Below are 17,508 nucleotides of genomic sequence, written 5' to 3' on the forward strand. Positions count from 1 at the left end.
TTCCCTCTAAGCACCGCTTTCTCTGCATCACAAATTGTGATGTTGGATTTTCATTTAGTTTGAAATATTTCTCTTGAGCCATATTTGACCCATGGGTTATTTAGAAGTGTGTTGTTGAGCCTCCAAGTATTTGGGGGATTTTCTAGCTGCCTTCCTGTCACTGACATTTTAGTTTAAATCTCTGTGACCTGAGAGTGGACCCTGTATGATTTCCATTCTTTTCTATTTGCTTAAGGTGTGTTTTATGGTATATCTTGTGGTGCATGTTCCCTGTGATCTTGAATGTGTATTCTGCTACTGTCAGATGGAGTTTTCAAAAGATGTTGATTGATAGCACTCTTTGCATCAACTGTACCCCAACTTTCTGCCTGCTTGATGTATCAGTTACTGAAAGAGGGCTGTGAGGATTTTGGCTGTAACTGTGTCTTTTTCTCTTTCTCGCTGTAGTCTTATCACTTTGAATCTCATGTCTTTGGACATTCTGTTGTTAGGCACATACATATTAAGGATTCTTATGTTTTCTTAGACATCACATTTTTTCATCATGTAATTCCCCTTTATTTTATTGAGGTATAGTTGATTTACAATGTTGTGTTAATTTCTGCTGTAGAGAAAAGTGATTCAGTGTATAACTTTTTTATGAAATTCCCCTTTATCTCTTGAAATTTTCCTTCTTCTGAGATCAATTTTATATAAGATTAATACAGCTGCTCTGGCTTTATTTTGATTAGTAGTAGCCCAGTCTTTTCTCTACCTCTTTACTTTCAACCTGAGGCTTTATATTTAGTTTCCTTGTAGACAACACATAGTTGAATTTTGTTTCTAATCCACTCTGACAATCTCCTTCAGTTGACACATGCATTAGACCATTCATATTTAAAGGGATCACTGGTATCACTGAATTAACATGGACCATGTTTGTAATTGTTTTATTATATTTATTGTACCTGTTCTTTTTTTGCCTCTTTTTCGGCCTTCTCTGGCTTTAACTGAGCATTTTATATGATTCCATTCCATTTTATCTCTGCTCTTGGCATATCAGTTATACTTTAAAAATGTTTTTAGTGATTGTCCTAGAGTCTGAAAAATACATGTGTAGTGAATGTAAGTCACCATCAAATAACACAAGACCACTTCTTCTTTCCCATTTCTGTCATTCATGTCACTTACCCATATCTTACAACCACCTGTCACATTACTGTTATCACTTTAAACAGTTGCCTTTTGGATCAGTTAAGAATACGAAGAGTAAGACTTCATCTTAATTCATTCTTCCATTCTTTATGTAAATCCAAGTTTCATGTATTATTTTCCTTTTCCCTGAAGAAATTTTTTTTTTAAAACATTTTCCACAAGGCAGTTCTGCTAGATAAATTAGCTCCGTTTTTGTCTGTCAGAGAATGGCTTTATTTCTCCTTCATTTTTGAAGGAAATTTTGTTGAATATAGAATTCTAGGTTGGTAGCTTTATCCTTTCAACACTTTATTTACGACACACTATTTTTGCTTGCATGGTTTCTGGAGCAAAATCTGGAGTAATTCTTACCAATGTTCAACTCTGGGTAAGGTGCTCCCACCCACCTTTTCCTTTTTTGGTTTCTTTCAAGATTTTCTCTTTGTCTTTGGGATTTTGTTTTTTTTTTTTTGTAGTTTTAATATATGCCTAGATGTAAATTATTTGGTATTTATTTTGCTTAGTCGGTGTTCCCTGGGTTACCTGCATCTGTGGCTTGCTGGCTGTCATTAATTCTGGGAGGTTCACAAATATCCCTTCCCCTCCGCTTTCTTCTCTTCCTCTTTTTCTTTCTGATATTTCTATTACACATATATTATACATATTTGAAAATTCTCCCAAAGTTCGTGGATATTCTGATTTTTGTTTCTGTTTTTCTTTTTTATCTTTACCTTATAGTTTGGCATATAGGGCTTCCCTTGTGGCTTAGTTGGTAAAGAATCCGCCTGCAATGCGGGAGACCTGGGTTCAATCCCTGGGTTGGGAAGATCCCCTGGAGAAGGGAAAGGCTACCCGACACCAGTATTCTGGTCTGGAGAATTCCATGAACTGTATAGTCCATGGGGTCGCAAACAGTCAGACAGGACTGAGCAACTTTCACACTTTCACTTTCCCAATAGTTTGGGAAATTTCTATTGACATATTTTCAATTTCATTGAAATTCTTTTCTCACTCATGTCCAATCTGTCAAAGAGCCCATCAATGATATTTCTCGTTTCTGTTACAGTGTTTTTCATTTCTGGAACTTCCTTTTGCATCTTAGAATTTCTTTCCTGCTTACATTACCCATCTGTTTTTGCATGCTGTCTTCTTCAATGAAACTGAAAATATGTCAATAAAAACAGTGGCCGTAACCAAACAAAAATGTTCGCTGGCGACATGAATGAATGAGGAAGTGAGGAACGTCATGAGCCTAAGAGTGAATGAATGAAGTAACTCAGCATGATGATTAATACGATAAGAAAACGACTCTCCAGACATCATACAGATCTGGGACCTTTACTAATATCAGACTCTAAGTTCCAATGGGGCAGTGACTTAACTGGTCTTACTCACAAATTTACACATGTATTAATAGTACATTTCAAGAAACTTCTTCATTTTGGTGGATTGACCCATGAGAGGCATTCCCTTCGAGAACAAGCAGCGCTCCTCTGAAAATTGACAGACAGTGGTTCTCTTCCTCAGCCTGTGACTTTCTTTTCTCTACAACCGCCATCTTACCCCCATCCCACCTCCCCTTCCTGGAATACGTATTTATTATCACAAGCACTGTTCTTCACCTCACATGCCCACCTTATCCTTCCCTAACTCTGATTAACATATAAGCAGAGAAGTATTGTATGCGTGTGTGCGTGCTAAGTTGTTTCAGTCATGTCCAGGACTCTCTGCGACCCTGTGGACTATGGACCACCAGGCTCCTGTCCATGGGATTCTCCAGGCAGAATTCTGAAGTGGGTTGCCATGCCCTCCTCCAGGGGATCTTCCCCAGCCAGGAATCAAACCTGTGTCTCTTGCGTCTCCTGCATTGGCAGGTGGGTTCTTTACCACTGGCAGTACCTGTGAAGCTCCAAGGAGTTATTGTTTGGGGCCTATTTGAATTAAGATCCTGCACTGTCACCATTGAAAGGGGCTTAGCAATCATCTCCTTTCAGAGATGAGAATAAGAAAGTGTAAGCACATGATCCAGGGCCATCACACAGACAGGCTAGAGGCCACTTCTCTTGCCTCCAGCCCAGCACTCAGGTGCCCAGAGCACTGTCGTTTCCATACTTGTCTTCATGTATTCATGTTGGCCCCATCACGGCAAGAATGTTAACTCAATGGTAAACTCACCATAAACCATATTATTGGCCCTTCGTTTTGCTTTGTTTTCATCAATAGTCCATGTAACATTTAGAAGAAAACACGCAAAACGCCTGACATGAGAAGCTCGCCATCACCACCTTCTGGCCCACTGCTGCCAATGAAGCCAAACACAGTTCACTGTGGTCGCAGATATGAAAACTGATCATGGGCCACTGGGCTTTTAGTACTGCCCATTCATTCCCCACTCCCACCCCACTCCCAGCACTGAAAGGCTGAGTTGTGGTGTGAACTCAGAAGATGTTGAATTTGAAACCCTGTGTTAAGAAAAAAAAAAAAAATCACAGAACCTGGACTTTAATCATAAAGATCATTTTACCAAAGCATATTTTTAAAAGGCTGTGAAACATTATGCAACGTTTGCATGGTTTAATTATGAGTTTAGAAAAGCCTAGCACAACTTTTTCACTACAGTAAAACATGACAGAGCATGAATCATGGCATAATACTTTATGCTTACTGTGGTTTTAGACGTGGGGTTAGGGGTGCTGGGCTGTCTACACAACAGGGCATGAATTACTGTACTGCAATTCACACCCAGAGGGCTTTATGACAATTATAAAACCTCTTTTGTTTGCTTTTTAAATGATTAAAATATTTGAGTACCATATATATTCACTTAGTAAATACATATATATCCAGGACATACACATGGCTTAATAGAAAATATCTGAGGGTGTAATTTTTATTTTCACTTAAAGCAAAATCCTTGTAGCAATATGGGAATATCAAACAATCTGCTGTTGCTATTTGCTTTCAATTACTGGAAGCACTGTTTGCTCTAAGATTATGCAGGATCTTCGACTGTGGTTGAGCACGTATTTTCCACTGAGTCTGGAGTGGACTGGTACTTTATTCCTTGCCATCCCCTCAGATTCTCTCAAATTCAGATGGAAATAAAGACCTTTCTTTAACATTGGGTTTCAAAGATTCTAAATTATTTCCCCAGGTTTTTCAACATTCAAAATTAAAAGGTCAGGATTTTTTTAAAATTTTAACTGGAGGATAATTGCCTTGCAGGGCTGTGTTGGTTTCTGCCACACGGCAGTGTGGATCAGCCCTAAGCATACTGTCTCCCACCCTCCGCCCCATCCTACCCAGCCCGGCTGTTAAGAGCACTCGGCTCAGCCCCTTGCGTTGCACAGCAGCTTCGCACGGGCTGTGTGTTTCACATGTGGTGATGGATGCGTTTCAACGCTACTTTCTCAGTCCATCCCACCCTCTCCTTCCCCCGCTGTGTCCACGGATCCGTTCTCTGTGTGTCTCTATTCCTGCCCTATAAATAGGGTCCATCAGTGCCATTTTTTTCTGGATCCCATATATACGCGTTACTAATATGATGCTTCTGACTTCCTTCACTCTGGCTCTAGCTCATCCACCTCACGAGAACTGATCAGATTCGTTCTAGGCCAGTTACTTCAAAGAAAAGAAAGAAGTCAATCAGTATGAGAGGAACTGGGGCGAGGGCTGTTAGGAGAAGAGTAAGGATAAGAAGGTAGACTCGAGTCCCCAGATGCCTGATTCTGTCCTCCACTGTGATGGTTTCAAAGGCATTCAAGACGAGGGAAAGCTAACTGCTGCAAGTGAAAAGCCCCAGCATTCTGCTCCCCCGGCAAGTGAGGGAGCCGAGATAGACACTGTTTAATGAGAAGGAATAACTCATTTCTTGATGTCACGACACACACAGAACTTAACAGCTGGTATTTCCCTCAGGAACTCTGCTCTTTCTGTATTCACTCCCAGCACCCTGAACCCGCGGCTGTGAAGACCCCTGGGAGCTAGTGTTGTTTGCTGTCACCTTTGTCCACAAAGAAGGTGGGATGCAATGAGAAAACTAATGTTTAATCCTAAGACAGAATGTAAAGCTCTCCTGTGGTGGGACAGTGGTCAGTTTTTTAATTTTCTTACACATTTGATCTAAGAATAGAAGGGATTTTTTTTTTCTCCTCCCTTTCATCTGCAAACAGTATGATGCTTTTGAAAACTAAGATGTCTATGAATGCTGGAGTCAAATTTACAAAATCCTTTTTACCTAAACCTTCTGAAGTCAGATTTTTGTCTCTTCTCTATCCCAGGCAGGACTCTTTTAATGGCAGTCTATAAAATACTTGCTCAACATTCTGCCCTTTAAAAGTTGCAAACTTGAGGTCTTAACAAAAAAAAAAAAAAAATACAAGACATCTGTGTTAGTCTGAGATGACAGAACCAGCTCTGCACTGCCGGGTTTGTGAACAGTGATCAAGCCTTGCTGCCAGTTTCCCAGCCAGACTTTCTTATCAATTATCCCTGGGACAGAGATCACCTGTACAGAAAACATTAAACAGCCATGGAATAGTCTTGTCTAAGGTACCAAAAAAGACCCAAACCCTTGCATTCTTTTCTGCTTACTGAGTACAGAGATGGGTGATGACCTGATAATGATAACTCTAATTACTGGTAAGCCTGGGCAGTCCGTATGTGCAGCAGGTCAACAGTTTGAATATTAACACTTCCACCTGGAAAGCATAACCAGCTCCTCTCATCATTGTGTGTGGGTGCTTAGTCACTCAGTCATGTCCGACTCTTAGTGACCCCGTGGACTGTAGCCCGCCAGGCTCCTCTGTCCGTGGGATTCTCCAGGCAAGAATACTGGAGTGGGTTGCCATGCCCTCCTCCAGGGGATCTTCCTGACTCAGGGATGGAACCCACATCTCCTGCATCTCCAGCACTGGCAGGCGGATTCTTTACCACTGAGCTACCTGGGATAGTGAGGTTACATAAAACCTTTGAATAGTTAGCAGAGGAAAATCTTCAAGAGTTAAACATAAATTATATATCAGTATCATTTGGGGGGGGGGTAAGTCATCACAAAAGCAAATACTTGGGACTTAAGAAAGTTTACTAAACACTGGTAAGTAGGCCATAAACATATCTAAGAGTTCAACAAAGGTAGCTGGGTATTTTTTACTAAATGCTTTCGTTTTTCAAATCCTGCCCACCTCCATGCATCACTGACCTCCCCGATTCTCTGCAGATACGAGGCAGATCCAGCCATCCCCACCATGGTCCTACGATCAGTCCTACCAGTACCTGGGATCCATCGCCTCTCCCTCTGTCCACCCAGCCACACCCATCTCACCTGGGCGGGCCAGCGGCATGACGACCCTCTCTGCCGAGCTTTCCAGTCGACTTTCAAGTAAGATGCTTGAAAATACACTCTTTGAAGTCTGGCTGCCGTGGAAGTTTCTGGAGGCCAGACAAGATGCATGAAGCGGGGGCAGGGAGGAGCAGTCATTTTTAATTGGACACAATGCGGTTAAAGACAACGCTGTCTGTCTCTTAAGTCTCACACCCATGCACTGATTTTCCTTGACACTCAGAGGCAGAGATTATGGATGTGGAGGTAGAAGTGGCTTGGAAAAAGTGGATTCCTTGGGTCTTTTGGGGTGCTCACCTTTATTTGGCAAGCAAGGGTGGGAGCTGAAGGGTCAATAATAGAAAAGGCACAAGTAGTCAGCTTCTGAAGTTCAGATGGGATGATCCATGCTGTGGTGGCAAGCTCACACAGGTCACGTGAATGGCACGCTGGGGCACACGTGCAACGGGATGCAGACCTACCCCAGTGGGACACTTCCAGCTACGAGCTGCTCACACCAGGCCAGAGGAACAGCCTGGAGAGCTCAGGTGTCATGGCTGGCATAACTGTTGTTAATACGAGCTCATTAAATATTAGTCATTTAACCTATGGGACCTTTGGGCTTGGCACTCACCTTTGCTCGTGGGCAGGGAAACTGGAGTTACAGAGAAAAATTCCTTTGTTGAAAGCAAAAAGAAGCAACTCCCTGTTTGGGGCTTTGAAATTGGAGATGGACCAAACTGTGAAAACACTTCAGAGAACTTCAGGTTTAGGAGGCCTGCGAACACACTTCCTGTGTGTTGGGGGGGAAGGGCGGCTGTTCTTGCTTTTCGATTCCTGGGATCAGATTATATCAGATTAAGGGGGCAGGCAAAGGGGCAAAGGCATCACATCTGTCATTTTCAAGTGCTGTGGGATGTTGTGTTCTGCGGACAACAGTGATTACCTAAGGTTTCCCCCAAATACTTGAGCTTCTTCTCAGAGCTTCACAGAATACCGCTCCAATTCTCAACAGCAGCACTGCTGACACTTGGGGCCAGATAATTCTTCTCCACTGTGGGGGGCAGTGCTGTGCAGTGTCAGGCCTTCATCAGTGTCTCTGGCCTCTAGATGCCAGCAGTAACCCCCCGGCCCCCCGTCATGACAACCAAAAATGACCAGATGTTGCCAGATGTCCCGAGGGCTGACACCGTCCCCCGGTTGAGAACTGTCTTCACTTGTTCTTGGGCGTGATAGTGAAATAGGGAAGCCAGCTTACTTGCCCAGTTTCCACATTATTTTCGGCCACTGGTGCCAAGAATTTCATGGCACCTGCTGGGCCCAGGAGTTAAGAGACTGGTGTAGGAATCATGAAGTCCGCTCAGCTTGCTGCTGCAGCAGCTCTGCTCCCTTGGGATTGGCTGTCTTTTATTGTTTCTTCTTCTTGGTGGCACTACTCTGCTGGCTATGGCCTGCATCTGAAGCAATGACTGTTTTCCTTGGAAGTGTCCCTGCTGCGGGTCTTGTCCCTTGGAACGTATGCCACAAGTCTTCTGACTTGGTCAGCACCCAGGATCTCCAGCACCTTATCCCTTGGGGCCAGCTGCTCTGCTGACCAGTTCAGAGGGGAGGGTGACTTCTTTTCTTCTTTTTTTATAGGAATGAGTTAACATGCGCCCTCCCCTGTCCTGTCTCACGGTTATACTTCTGAATAGCCTGGACTTCAATTAGCCAGGGAGCCGTGGAAGGGCGTTTTACTGCCCCAGGGTGTGAAGGAGATAAAAGCCAGGTCCCATTTCGGCACTCAAGCCTAACCCTGCGCTGTCCTGGAGGGTGGACCCAGGAGAATTCCAGGGGAGCTTTCACCAGTGGCAGCAGAGAACAGCATGGGAGGCTGCTCTTCAACTTGGCACATCTCCCTTTGAGAAATGGAGCCCGGAGTCCAGGCCTGAAGAGTGTCATCTTCCGCCTGGAGGCAGGAGGGGGTTGGGATAGTTACAAGAAGCTGCTTTTGCTTTTTTTTTTTTAATGCCAAATCAAGTGTTATTCTTTTCTTTTTTTGTTCATTTGTTTTGTCACTTTATTTTTTTAATTGAAGGATAATTGCTTTACCAAATTGTGTGGTTTTTCCGTCCTACATTAAGAATCAGCCATAGGTCTACCCATCAATGCTTCTGAGAGCCTGTCACAGTTCGGAGCCCACTTTCCTTGAACCCTGTCCCCAGCTAGCTTGGAGCGCCCCAGCCTCACCTGAGCTTCCTTCTGCAGGAGGGACCTGCGTTCTGTGTCTTTCTTTGCTTTGCAGACAGACTCCACACCTTGTCTGAAAAGAGTTGTCATCTGGAGGTTTTTTTCTTTTCTTTTCTTTTTAAATAATGTTTAGCTGCCAACCTGGGCGACAGACAGCAAGCATTAATCTGAGTCATGTGAAAGATCCTTTTAAGGCAGCCATTATCTGCTCAGGCTGTTTAATCCTTTGGGGGCAGTGGGAGGGGCCCGGCATAGGACTGCTTTCATCCACGTCAAGCTGCAGAAGGAAGACTTTTAGCTGTCATGACAAATATTTAGCCCCATCAGTGGGGCAACATTTCCAACTCAAATACCTATACCGCCTAATCCCCAGATACCCTCCTCTTTTAAAAGCTCCCTGTGAATGTCAGAGGTCCCCACTTCTGCCCACACTGCTCTTGAATAAGGGAGTGCCAGGCCAGCCGAAAGGACAAATAAGCTAAGGCCGGGGGCGCAGTGAACTGTCCGTGACTGGTGGGGCTTGCTTGGGTAGGGGGTGTCAGGCTGGACATAAAAATGAGAACAAGTATTTGAACAGGTCATTTGAATGAGCCTAACTCATGGGCCGAGGTTGTTTCATCATCACAGTGTGTTTGTAAAGGATAAACTGGCACGTTGGATGGTCTTTCGTAGTGTGACACTGGTACTCTGGGCAGAAGAAGAACCGCAAGCAGCATCTAAGAGCTTTTAGACATTCTGCCCACAAGTGAGAGAACTGTTTTCCCCTGACAGCTGAGACCGTAACATCATTCCATTACTTGCCTGTGACAAATCACGGGCTCACTCGGGATTCCGGTAACTTGCTGCCATCACCAGGTTACCACACAGTAGTTGGAACAGACTGGCAGAGCATGTCCAGACACCGTCGTGAAACAGGGTGACCTTTCATTCATTTTCCAGTGGATTCACCTTTTTGTCTCAGGGCAAATGAAGCAAAAGGAATCATGGGTGGAGTCATTTACTTGTGTCCGGAGTATTGCATCAGATGACAACAAATTGATTGTGTTTGCCTAATGCTTCTCCCTGACTATAGAAATCTAACTGGAAAAATGGAGTAAAGCTTCCTGTTAACTCTCAAGCATGTCACGGCTCTCTGTGTGAACACAAACAAGTGACACAGGGCTTGCTCACAGATGGCCCCAGCGGGCAGGGACAAACCCTGTGGAATGGGGTGCGGCCTGGCTTCAGGACGAGTGAGAGAGTGTCCATGGAAGGGCGGCCCCAGAGCCGCTGTCAGTTTACGGCCTTGTCCCTACCCACATGTCTGACTCGCTTTGAAAAGATTAACAGGACTGTTTGTTTGAAAGTCAGACTTCTGGTTTCCTCATTAGTGGAGAGATTTGCTGCAGACTTCGGTTGTTTCTATAAACTTTAATTACCTCTCTGATGAGGAGTATATCCCCTCATCACAGGCACCCCAAAGTTAGAGAGTGCATGGGGGGGGGGGGGGGAGAGGGGAGAGAGAGAACACTAGCTCTCCCTGCTGGAATAATAGGCTTGAAATATGAGGAAGTTGATCAACAGGCGAAGCTGTCCAAAAACAGATTAATCCACCCCGGTAGCTTTCCTTTCAGAGCAAGCTTTTGGCTCTGTCAGGCTTCTCTGTGGGCCTAAACACAAAAGGACCCAGGCCACATGCCATCTTGAGCCTGGAGTTATTTCATATGTTGATTTGAGAACTTATAAATTTTAAAACATTCAGTTCTTGCGTCTACTCTGTTTTGCTGATGCCTTTTGGGTTTGCTGACGTAAAGACTGCAGTCCTGGCCTGGTCATTTAATGAATAATTCTGAGGAACAGAAACTCCCCGAGGACACCATCCTACATCGACAGTAGGAATGTTGTCTCAGCGGAAGGGCACTTTGCCCCCACCCTCACCCCTACCCCCAGGACATCTGGAAGGTCAGGACCTTGTTGGTTGTCACAGTGAGGGGAGTGAGGGTACTAACATCTGATGGGCATTGTCCAAGGATGCTGCCAAACATGCTACCATGCACAGGACAGGCCCGCACCACCCCATAAGGCTGGCCCCCAATGTCAACAGTGCCACTGCTGGGAAACTGATCTATGGGATACAGGAAACCCATCTTGGCACCCAAACCCCACCCCAAAAGTTCCCAAGGGCAGCCTGTGATTAAGGGAAAGGCAGAAGGATGCAATGAAAGACTGCCAAAGCCCATCTGTGAAAGGGTAAATGCATAATCCTAACAAAATGAGTTTTATAGACCAAGCTTTGCCATTGCTGGTAGAATGTCAACATGTATAAAAATGGAGTAGGTAAGTCAAGGCCCTGTGGCCATTCCTGTTAACAAATAAACGGTGCATATTAGAGAAAAGCATGTGAAATCAAGGCTGTACTGTTTCTAAAAATGTAGAACTAGTCTGAAGGTAGATGTGGAGGAGAAAGAGATTGGTGGTTCATGAACATCCACTCCCAGCCACTACTCCGGCATGCATTAGCTTCAATAATAGGAAACTGCCTATTTTTATCTATTGCAGGCCTATAGAAACGGCAGATTTCTAGGAGTCAATCTGAAATTATGTATAACATATTAAAATGTTATTACGTATTATGACAGTATCATATTATGTATACGTGCATGGTAAGTCTCTTCAGCTGTGTCCGACTCTTTGTGACCCTACAGACTGTAGCCCTGCCAGGCTCCTCTGTCCATGGGATTTTCCAGGCAAGAATACTGGAATGGATTGCCAAGCCTATCCCCAGGGGATCTTCCCAGCCCAGGGATTGAACCCGTGTCTCATGTCTCCTGCATTGGCAGGCGGGTTCTTTACCACTAGCACCACCTGGGAAGCTCTCTTTGGGGGTTATATATATTTATATATATTCTATTAATATTAATCTATTAATGCATCTATTATATTAGTAGTTCTTCTAGTGTTATATTGTTTTGTCATATATTGTTATAAGACATTAATACTGACATATTAATATATTGATTATATAGAGAGGTAGCAAACTTTTTTTCTGCAAAGGGCCAGATACTAAATATTTCAGACTTTCTGAGCCCTCCAGTCTGGCCCTCCAGTCTCTGCCATGACCATTCTGAAGTGGTGACTTAAAAAGTAGTCATAGTTAATACATAAAAGAACAAGTGAGGCTCCTTTCAATAAAACTTTATTTATGAACACTGAAATTTAAAATTCATATCATTTTCAAGTCAGGAAAAAGTCTTTTGATTTTTTTTCCCCCAACCATTTAGAAAAGTAAAAAGTACACTCTTAGACTGTGGGCATACAAAAACTGGTAGCAGGTTAATCTGGCAGGTGGGTGTGCCAACCTCAGAATTATAGGAATATTTGTTTATATTAAGTCAGTTATATCTGTTATGTTAAGCAAGTATGACGACACATTATATTACAACCTTATTACATTGCATGAGATCACATATTACCTTGGAGAAGGAAATGACAGCCCACTCCAGTGTTCTTGCCTGGAGAATCCCATGGACGAAGGAGCCTGGAGGGCTGCAGTCCATGGGGTCACAAAGAGTAGGACACGACTAAGCGACTAACCCACTCACTCATATATCATCATCTTCAATATACCCGCTCCCTGGATGGCAGCAGCATTATGGGAAATTCTCCTGGGCCCGGTGGGGTGAGGGAAGGGGCGTGGCCTCCCTGAATCCTAATCTCACGATATTTCTCGCCCACCACACAGCTGCACCCGACCTGACGGCCTTCGGCGACCCGCGCCAGTTCCCGGCACTGCCCTCCATCTCCGACCCCCGCATGCACTACCCAGGCGCCTTCACGTACTCCCCAACGCCCGTCACGTCGGGCATCGGCATCGGCATGTCAGCCATGGGCTCGGCCACGCGCTACCACACGTACCTGCCACCGCCTTACCCTGGCTCGTCGCAGGCGCAGGGTGGCCCGTTCCAGGCCAGCTCGCCATCCTACCACCTGTACTATGGCGCGTCGGCCGGCTCCTACCAGTTCTCCATGGTGGGCGGCGAGCGGTCACCGCCACGCATCCTGCCGCCCTGCACCAACGCGTCCACCGGCTCGGCGCTGCTCAACCCCAGCCTGCCGAACCAGAGCGACGTGGTGGAGGCCGAGGGCAGCCACAGCAACTCCCCCACCAACATGGCGCCCGCCGCGCGCCTCGAGGAGGCCGTGTGGCGGCCCTACTGAGTGAGGCTGCGCACGCGCGCTCCGTGTGGCCGGACGTCGTCCCGGAAGCGCCCATCGGGGGCCCAGCGTCGCGTTGTGGAGAAGCCCACGCGGGCCCGGCGAGGGGTGCTCGCCCCCTGCCAACTGCCTGCGGTCGCCATCTCTCGCTTCTGAAGTCCGCGCAGTTCCCTGCCGCTGTGGGCCCGTCTCAGATTTTTTTTCTTCTAACCTGACGCAACTTGAGGGTGTCCGCTTCAGCGCCCTGTGGACACGTCGTTAAGGCAAACAGGAAGATTCCCAGAGGGAAACTGTGAATGCTTCTGATTTAGCAATGCTGTGAATAAAAGAAAGATTTTATAACCTTGACTTCACTTTTTAACCAAGTCGTTTATTCCAAAGAGTATGGAACTTGGGGTTTTCTTTGTTGGGGGAGGGCGGGGCGGGCAGAGATGCAACTCATTCTGTTTGGCATCTGATTCATATTTTTAATTTTCTTTTCCAGCACCTTATAAATTGCAAAATGTGTATTTGCATTTGGGGTGGTTTTTTTATTTTTATATATATATAAATTTGAGCTTTGCTTCTTTCTTGCTTTGACAAATGAAAGAAATATGATTCCTTTTTCTGTAAGTTTTATTTAACTTTTCTTTTGGACTTTTGGTGTAGTTGTTTTTTTGAGAAACAGCTGCAGCTTTGGGTCATTTTCAACTACTGTATTCCCACAAGGAATCCCTAGATATTTATGTATCTTGATGTTTAGACACTTACTTAATGTGTTGATACTTTTTTATTATTTAAATGTGCTTATATTAAGAAAAATATCAAGTACTACATTTTTTGTTTTTGATAGTAGCCAGAGTTAATTGTATCACATTGAAGAAGGTTGGGAAAAAAAAGGATGGGTAATGTGATCACTTGGTTATCTAAATATTGTTTACATTAAACTCCCTTTAATGTTAATCAAAGGAGTCAGTAGCTAATGCAGCCATGTTTTTATTAGGCTTTTTAGATACTGAGGGTCACTCCAAAGATCTGAAGTATGGAATTTTCTGCTAAGCTCAACAAAAGGTCTCATACCTGACTCCCTCCCTTCAAATCTGGTTCCAGAGGGTTGGGGTAGATGCCAATGATTGCACCTCTGGAGAGGATTTATTTTCTGCCTAGGGGGTTTGCTCACTCCATGGCCTCTTAATAATGTTAGGCATGCTTTATAACAGAATGAGTCCAAAGTAAGCTGTGTGGAGAAATGGTATCCACATGGAAACCAAATGAATGAATTTAGGGGTTCCTTAATTGCTCCATTCTGGGGTAGGAAGGAGATCATCTGAACCCAGAGTTCAGATGTTCGTTCAGCTCCAAGGAGATATTCCTCTTTGATACTATATCTGTTGGTTGATGCAGAAGAAAGCTTGTGGCTGTCCCCCAAGGCTGGGAGTGGAAGGGACGGGATGCCTTTAACAGCAAAGGTGTCCAGGTCAGTTTTCATAGGGTGGGCCCAGAAGCAGGCCCAAACAAGCCAAACTCCCTCCACCTGCCTCAGTGAAGTCATGTGGGGAGGGCGTCATCCGTCATCCCACCTGTGCAGGACCCATCCCATGCTGCTCCTTCTCCACCCAGCTTTGTGTTGCTCTCACCAGGCTGAGACCCTACCCTATAGGGTGTGTGCACTTTTGCCGGTGCATCAACATGACAGGAAAGATTCATGTCACTGCCCATGGCTACAATTCAAACATATCCAATGTCACTGTAAATTTTATGGCACTATTTTTATTGGAGGATTTGGTCACAAGGCAGTTGTTGTACAACTCATAAATACTAACTGCTGATTTTAACATATGTGTGCTCAAAATGATCTGGTGGTTATTTAATGTACCTCTTAAATTAGTTGAAATGATTTCAGGTCAACTCTGAAGAGTATTTGAAAGCAGGACTTCAGAACAGTGTTTGATTTTTTATTTTATAAATTTAAGGATTCAAATTAGAAAGATCTTTGGCTGCAGGCAGCAAAACAGCTGGTCTTATTTAAAACAACTTGTTTTTGAGTTTTCTTATATATATATATATGTATTGATTATTTGTTTTACACAGATGCAGTAGCACTTTGGTAAGAATTAAAGAGTAAAGCAGTTTGTGTTGTCAGATCGTTCTTATCTAGAAAAGAGCTAAAGCAGATCTTAGAGAAACTCAGAATATTCTATTTATTTTCATTTTAGACATAATTCTCCCTCCATAACTCATTTTCATGTTTTATTCTGTATTACATTTTTTGCAGCAAAATTACCCTTAAATGTCAGTAGATTTCAATTTTTTTAATATCTGAAAAGGACCATTAGCCCATTCACCCCAAATTGAACTTGTGTTCTTTTCAGCACATTGCCTTATCTGACCTGACAAAATGTTGATTAAAAAATGAAGGAAAAGTATATTTTTCAGTTCAGTTCTGGTACCTGAAGATATTCCAACTCAAAATCAACGTAATGCCCTACAAGGGAAATGATATAAATCTCTCACATTGAATCTTCACTTTCAAAGCCATGTGTGAGGAGAGCTTGTCACTTTGTTGTAGACCCAAGGGTTTGGCCATTCAGAGATTCACAGACCATTACCAACATATATAGTATTTAATCTCTCCAGAAAGAAAAAGTTAAACCTTCGTTGTTTTAGAGATAAGCCTCATACTTAATGCATTTTCTGCCCCTGAAGAATTCCATTCTACTGCCTTCAGGTAAATTAAGGTGGTCCTTTCATCAAGTAGACCCTTAAGCCAATAAAGTAATAACTGGATGTATCTGGGAGCATTGGTCCAGAAGAAGAAAGATTAAATAAGCCATCTCTACTGCTTGTAAATGCCCTTATTTATAAGTTCAACATAGACACATATTTCTGTTCTTTTTGTTTTTCTCTCTAAAAATACTTAACATTTTTCTTCCTCTCTGCCCCCACTAAACATCTCCGTCTTTCTCTCTCCTCGTACCTCCTCTGTTCTCCAACTTTATATAAGGAAACAGCACGCACACCCGTCCCGACACCAAATACAGGACTGGAGGAGCTGCCCTTTCCCTCTCTACATGAAAGAGCGTAGTGAGTCAGCCTTTCTCCTGCCGATGGGTTTCTTCCAGCAGAATGGAGAGCTTGCCAACATTTTGGATCTGCTTGCTGTCCGAGTGCAGCAATAGAAGCCTTTCTGGGCAAATTACAATCAGTGAGTTAAGAGACAGACTTTCTGCTGCCTAGGGTTTCTGTGCAGATAAACAGAAATGCTCTGATTAGAAAGGAAATGAATGGTTTCACTCGAATGTCCTGCAATTTAGGATTGCCGATTTCTCTCTTGAAATACCTGTTTCCTTGGGACATTCCGTCCTGGTAATTTTTGTTTTTTAATGTTTTTTGTTTTCTGGGGGATGACATGTTTGGAGTCTTTTATACATGAAAACTCGGTTTAACAATGATATCACAAAATATTTTTCACATCTGAACAAAATGATTTTTGTTTACCTGCAGTATACAATCTTTGGGGGTTTTTTTTTTTTTTTTTTTGGTCTATTTCTTTCTTTGGGGTTTTCCCCTCCCTTTAGCCAGATCAGTATTGACGCTGATCATTTGGCTTTTTTTTTCCTTCCAGAAGAGTTGCATCAACAAAGTTAATTGTATTTATGTATGTAAATAGATTTTAAGCTTTCATTATAAAATATTGTTAATACCTGTAATAATTTTTTTCCAATTTTTGTGTGTGTTTCTAAGGATATTTTCTTATGTTTGCTAAATACTGTAGACAAAAAAATGCTTCTTTCTTTGTTTATTTTAGACTTAAAAACGAGCTACTTTTTATTCACTTTTGTAAAGAGCTAATAGCATGGTTCCAATTTTTTTTTAAGAAGTTCATTTTCTGTTATGGGTAAATGAATGTGCAAAAAAAAAAACTTGGTTATTTGTGATATTCTGGATGTATAAAAATCAATGGAAAAAAAATAAACTTCCAAATTGAAATGACAGTATATAACACATCTGTTGAAAACGTCATGATGAGCAACAGTCACTGCCTGCCTCGGCCCCACCTTGTGTCTATTTGTGTAGCAGTTTCTGGATCCATTCACAAAGCATGCTGGAAATTGTGTGGTTTCTTTCTTCCTGGTACTGACCTATGAACACTTTCTGCAAGGGACCCATCAATCTTGAATTTTAAACGAGATGCATTATGAGCAAACACCCCAGAAGCCCTTCTCCAAGGTGTTTCTAGGTAGCACAGGAAAGCAGACACCCCATCGTGCATGGTCCATTCACTGAACGAAATCTGACTGGCCATCCCCTCTGCCAGGCTGCTGGCCCAGCCTGTGCAGGGCAGCCGGACTGCCGTTGCCTAGGAACCAATGGAGCCTTACTTTCTTTGCACCCCAGTTTATTGTGTAAGTCCAATATTATCATTGGCAAATGGCAAATAAACCATTTGGCAAGTATGCATACCATATCACATTGGTTTCATCTTTCTCTGAGAAAGAGAGTGGGGAAGGGAAGGCCCCTTGCAAGTCTGGAAGCCAAGGTCTGTACCTCCTCTCAGAGCATCCTACTCCTGAAAACACCATGGCCTTGGTACAGCCCAGGCTTCCAGGGCT

At 43.6% G+C, this 17,508-nt stretch overlaps 1 protein-coding gene across 3 annotated transcripts in view; it reads left to right on the top strand.

Moving 5' to 3' along the window:
• The window catches only part of RUNX1 (RUNX family transcription factor 1), a 264,480-nt gene extending 247,203 nt beyond the window's left edge, over positions 1-17,277 (top strand). For 2 of the 3 annotated variants that reach the window (XM_061167359.1, XM_061167360.1), the window contains 2 exons: positions 6,392-6,553; positions 12,444-17,276. In XM_061167359.1, coding sequence (XP_061023342.1) covers positions 6,392-6,553; positions 12,444-12,919 — 638 coding nt within the window. In that variant the 3' untranslated portion in view covers positions 12,920-17,276. Of the gene's footprint in view, positions 1-6,391; positions 6,554-12,443 lie in introns of all 3 variants that reach the window. The other variant, XM_061167361.1, reaches the window with a different exon arrangement.
• The last annotated feature ends 231 nt before the right edge of the window (positions 17,278-17,508 follow it).

This window comes from Dama dama, chromosome 19, assembly GCF_033118175.1.
Source record: "Dama dama isolate Ldn47 chromosome 19, ASM3311817v1, whole genome shotgun sequence".
Classification (NCBI taxonomy): domain Eukaryota; kingdom Metazoa; phylum Chordata; class Mammalia; order Artiodactyla; family Cervidae; genus Dama; species Dama dama.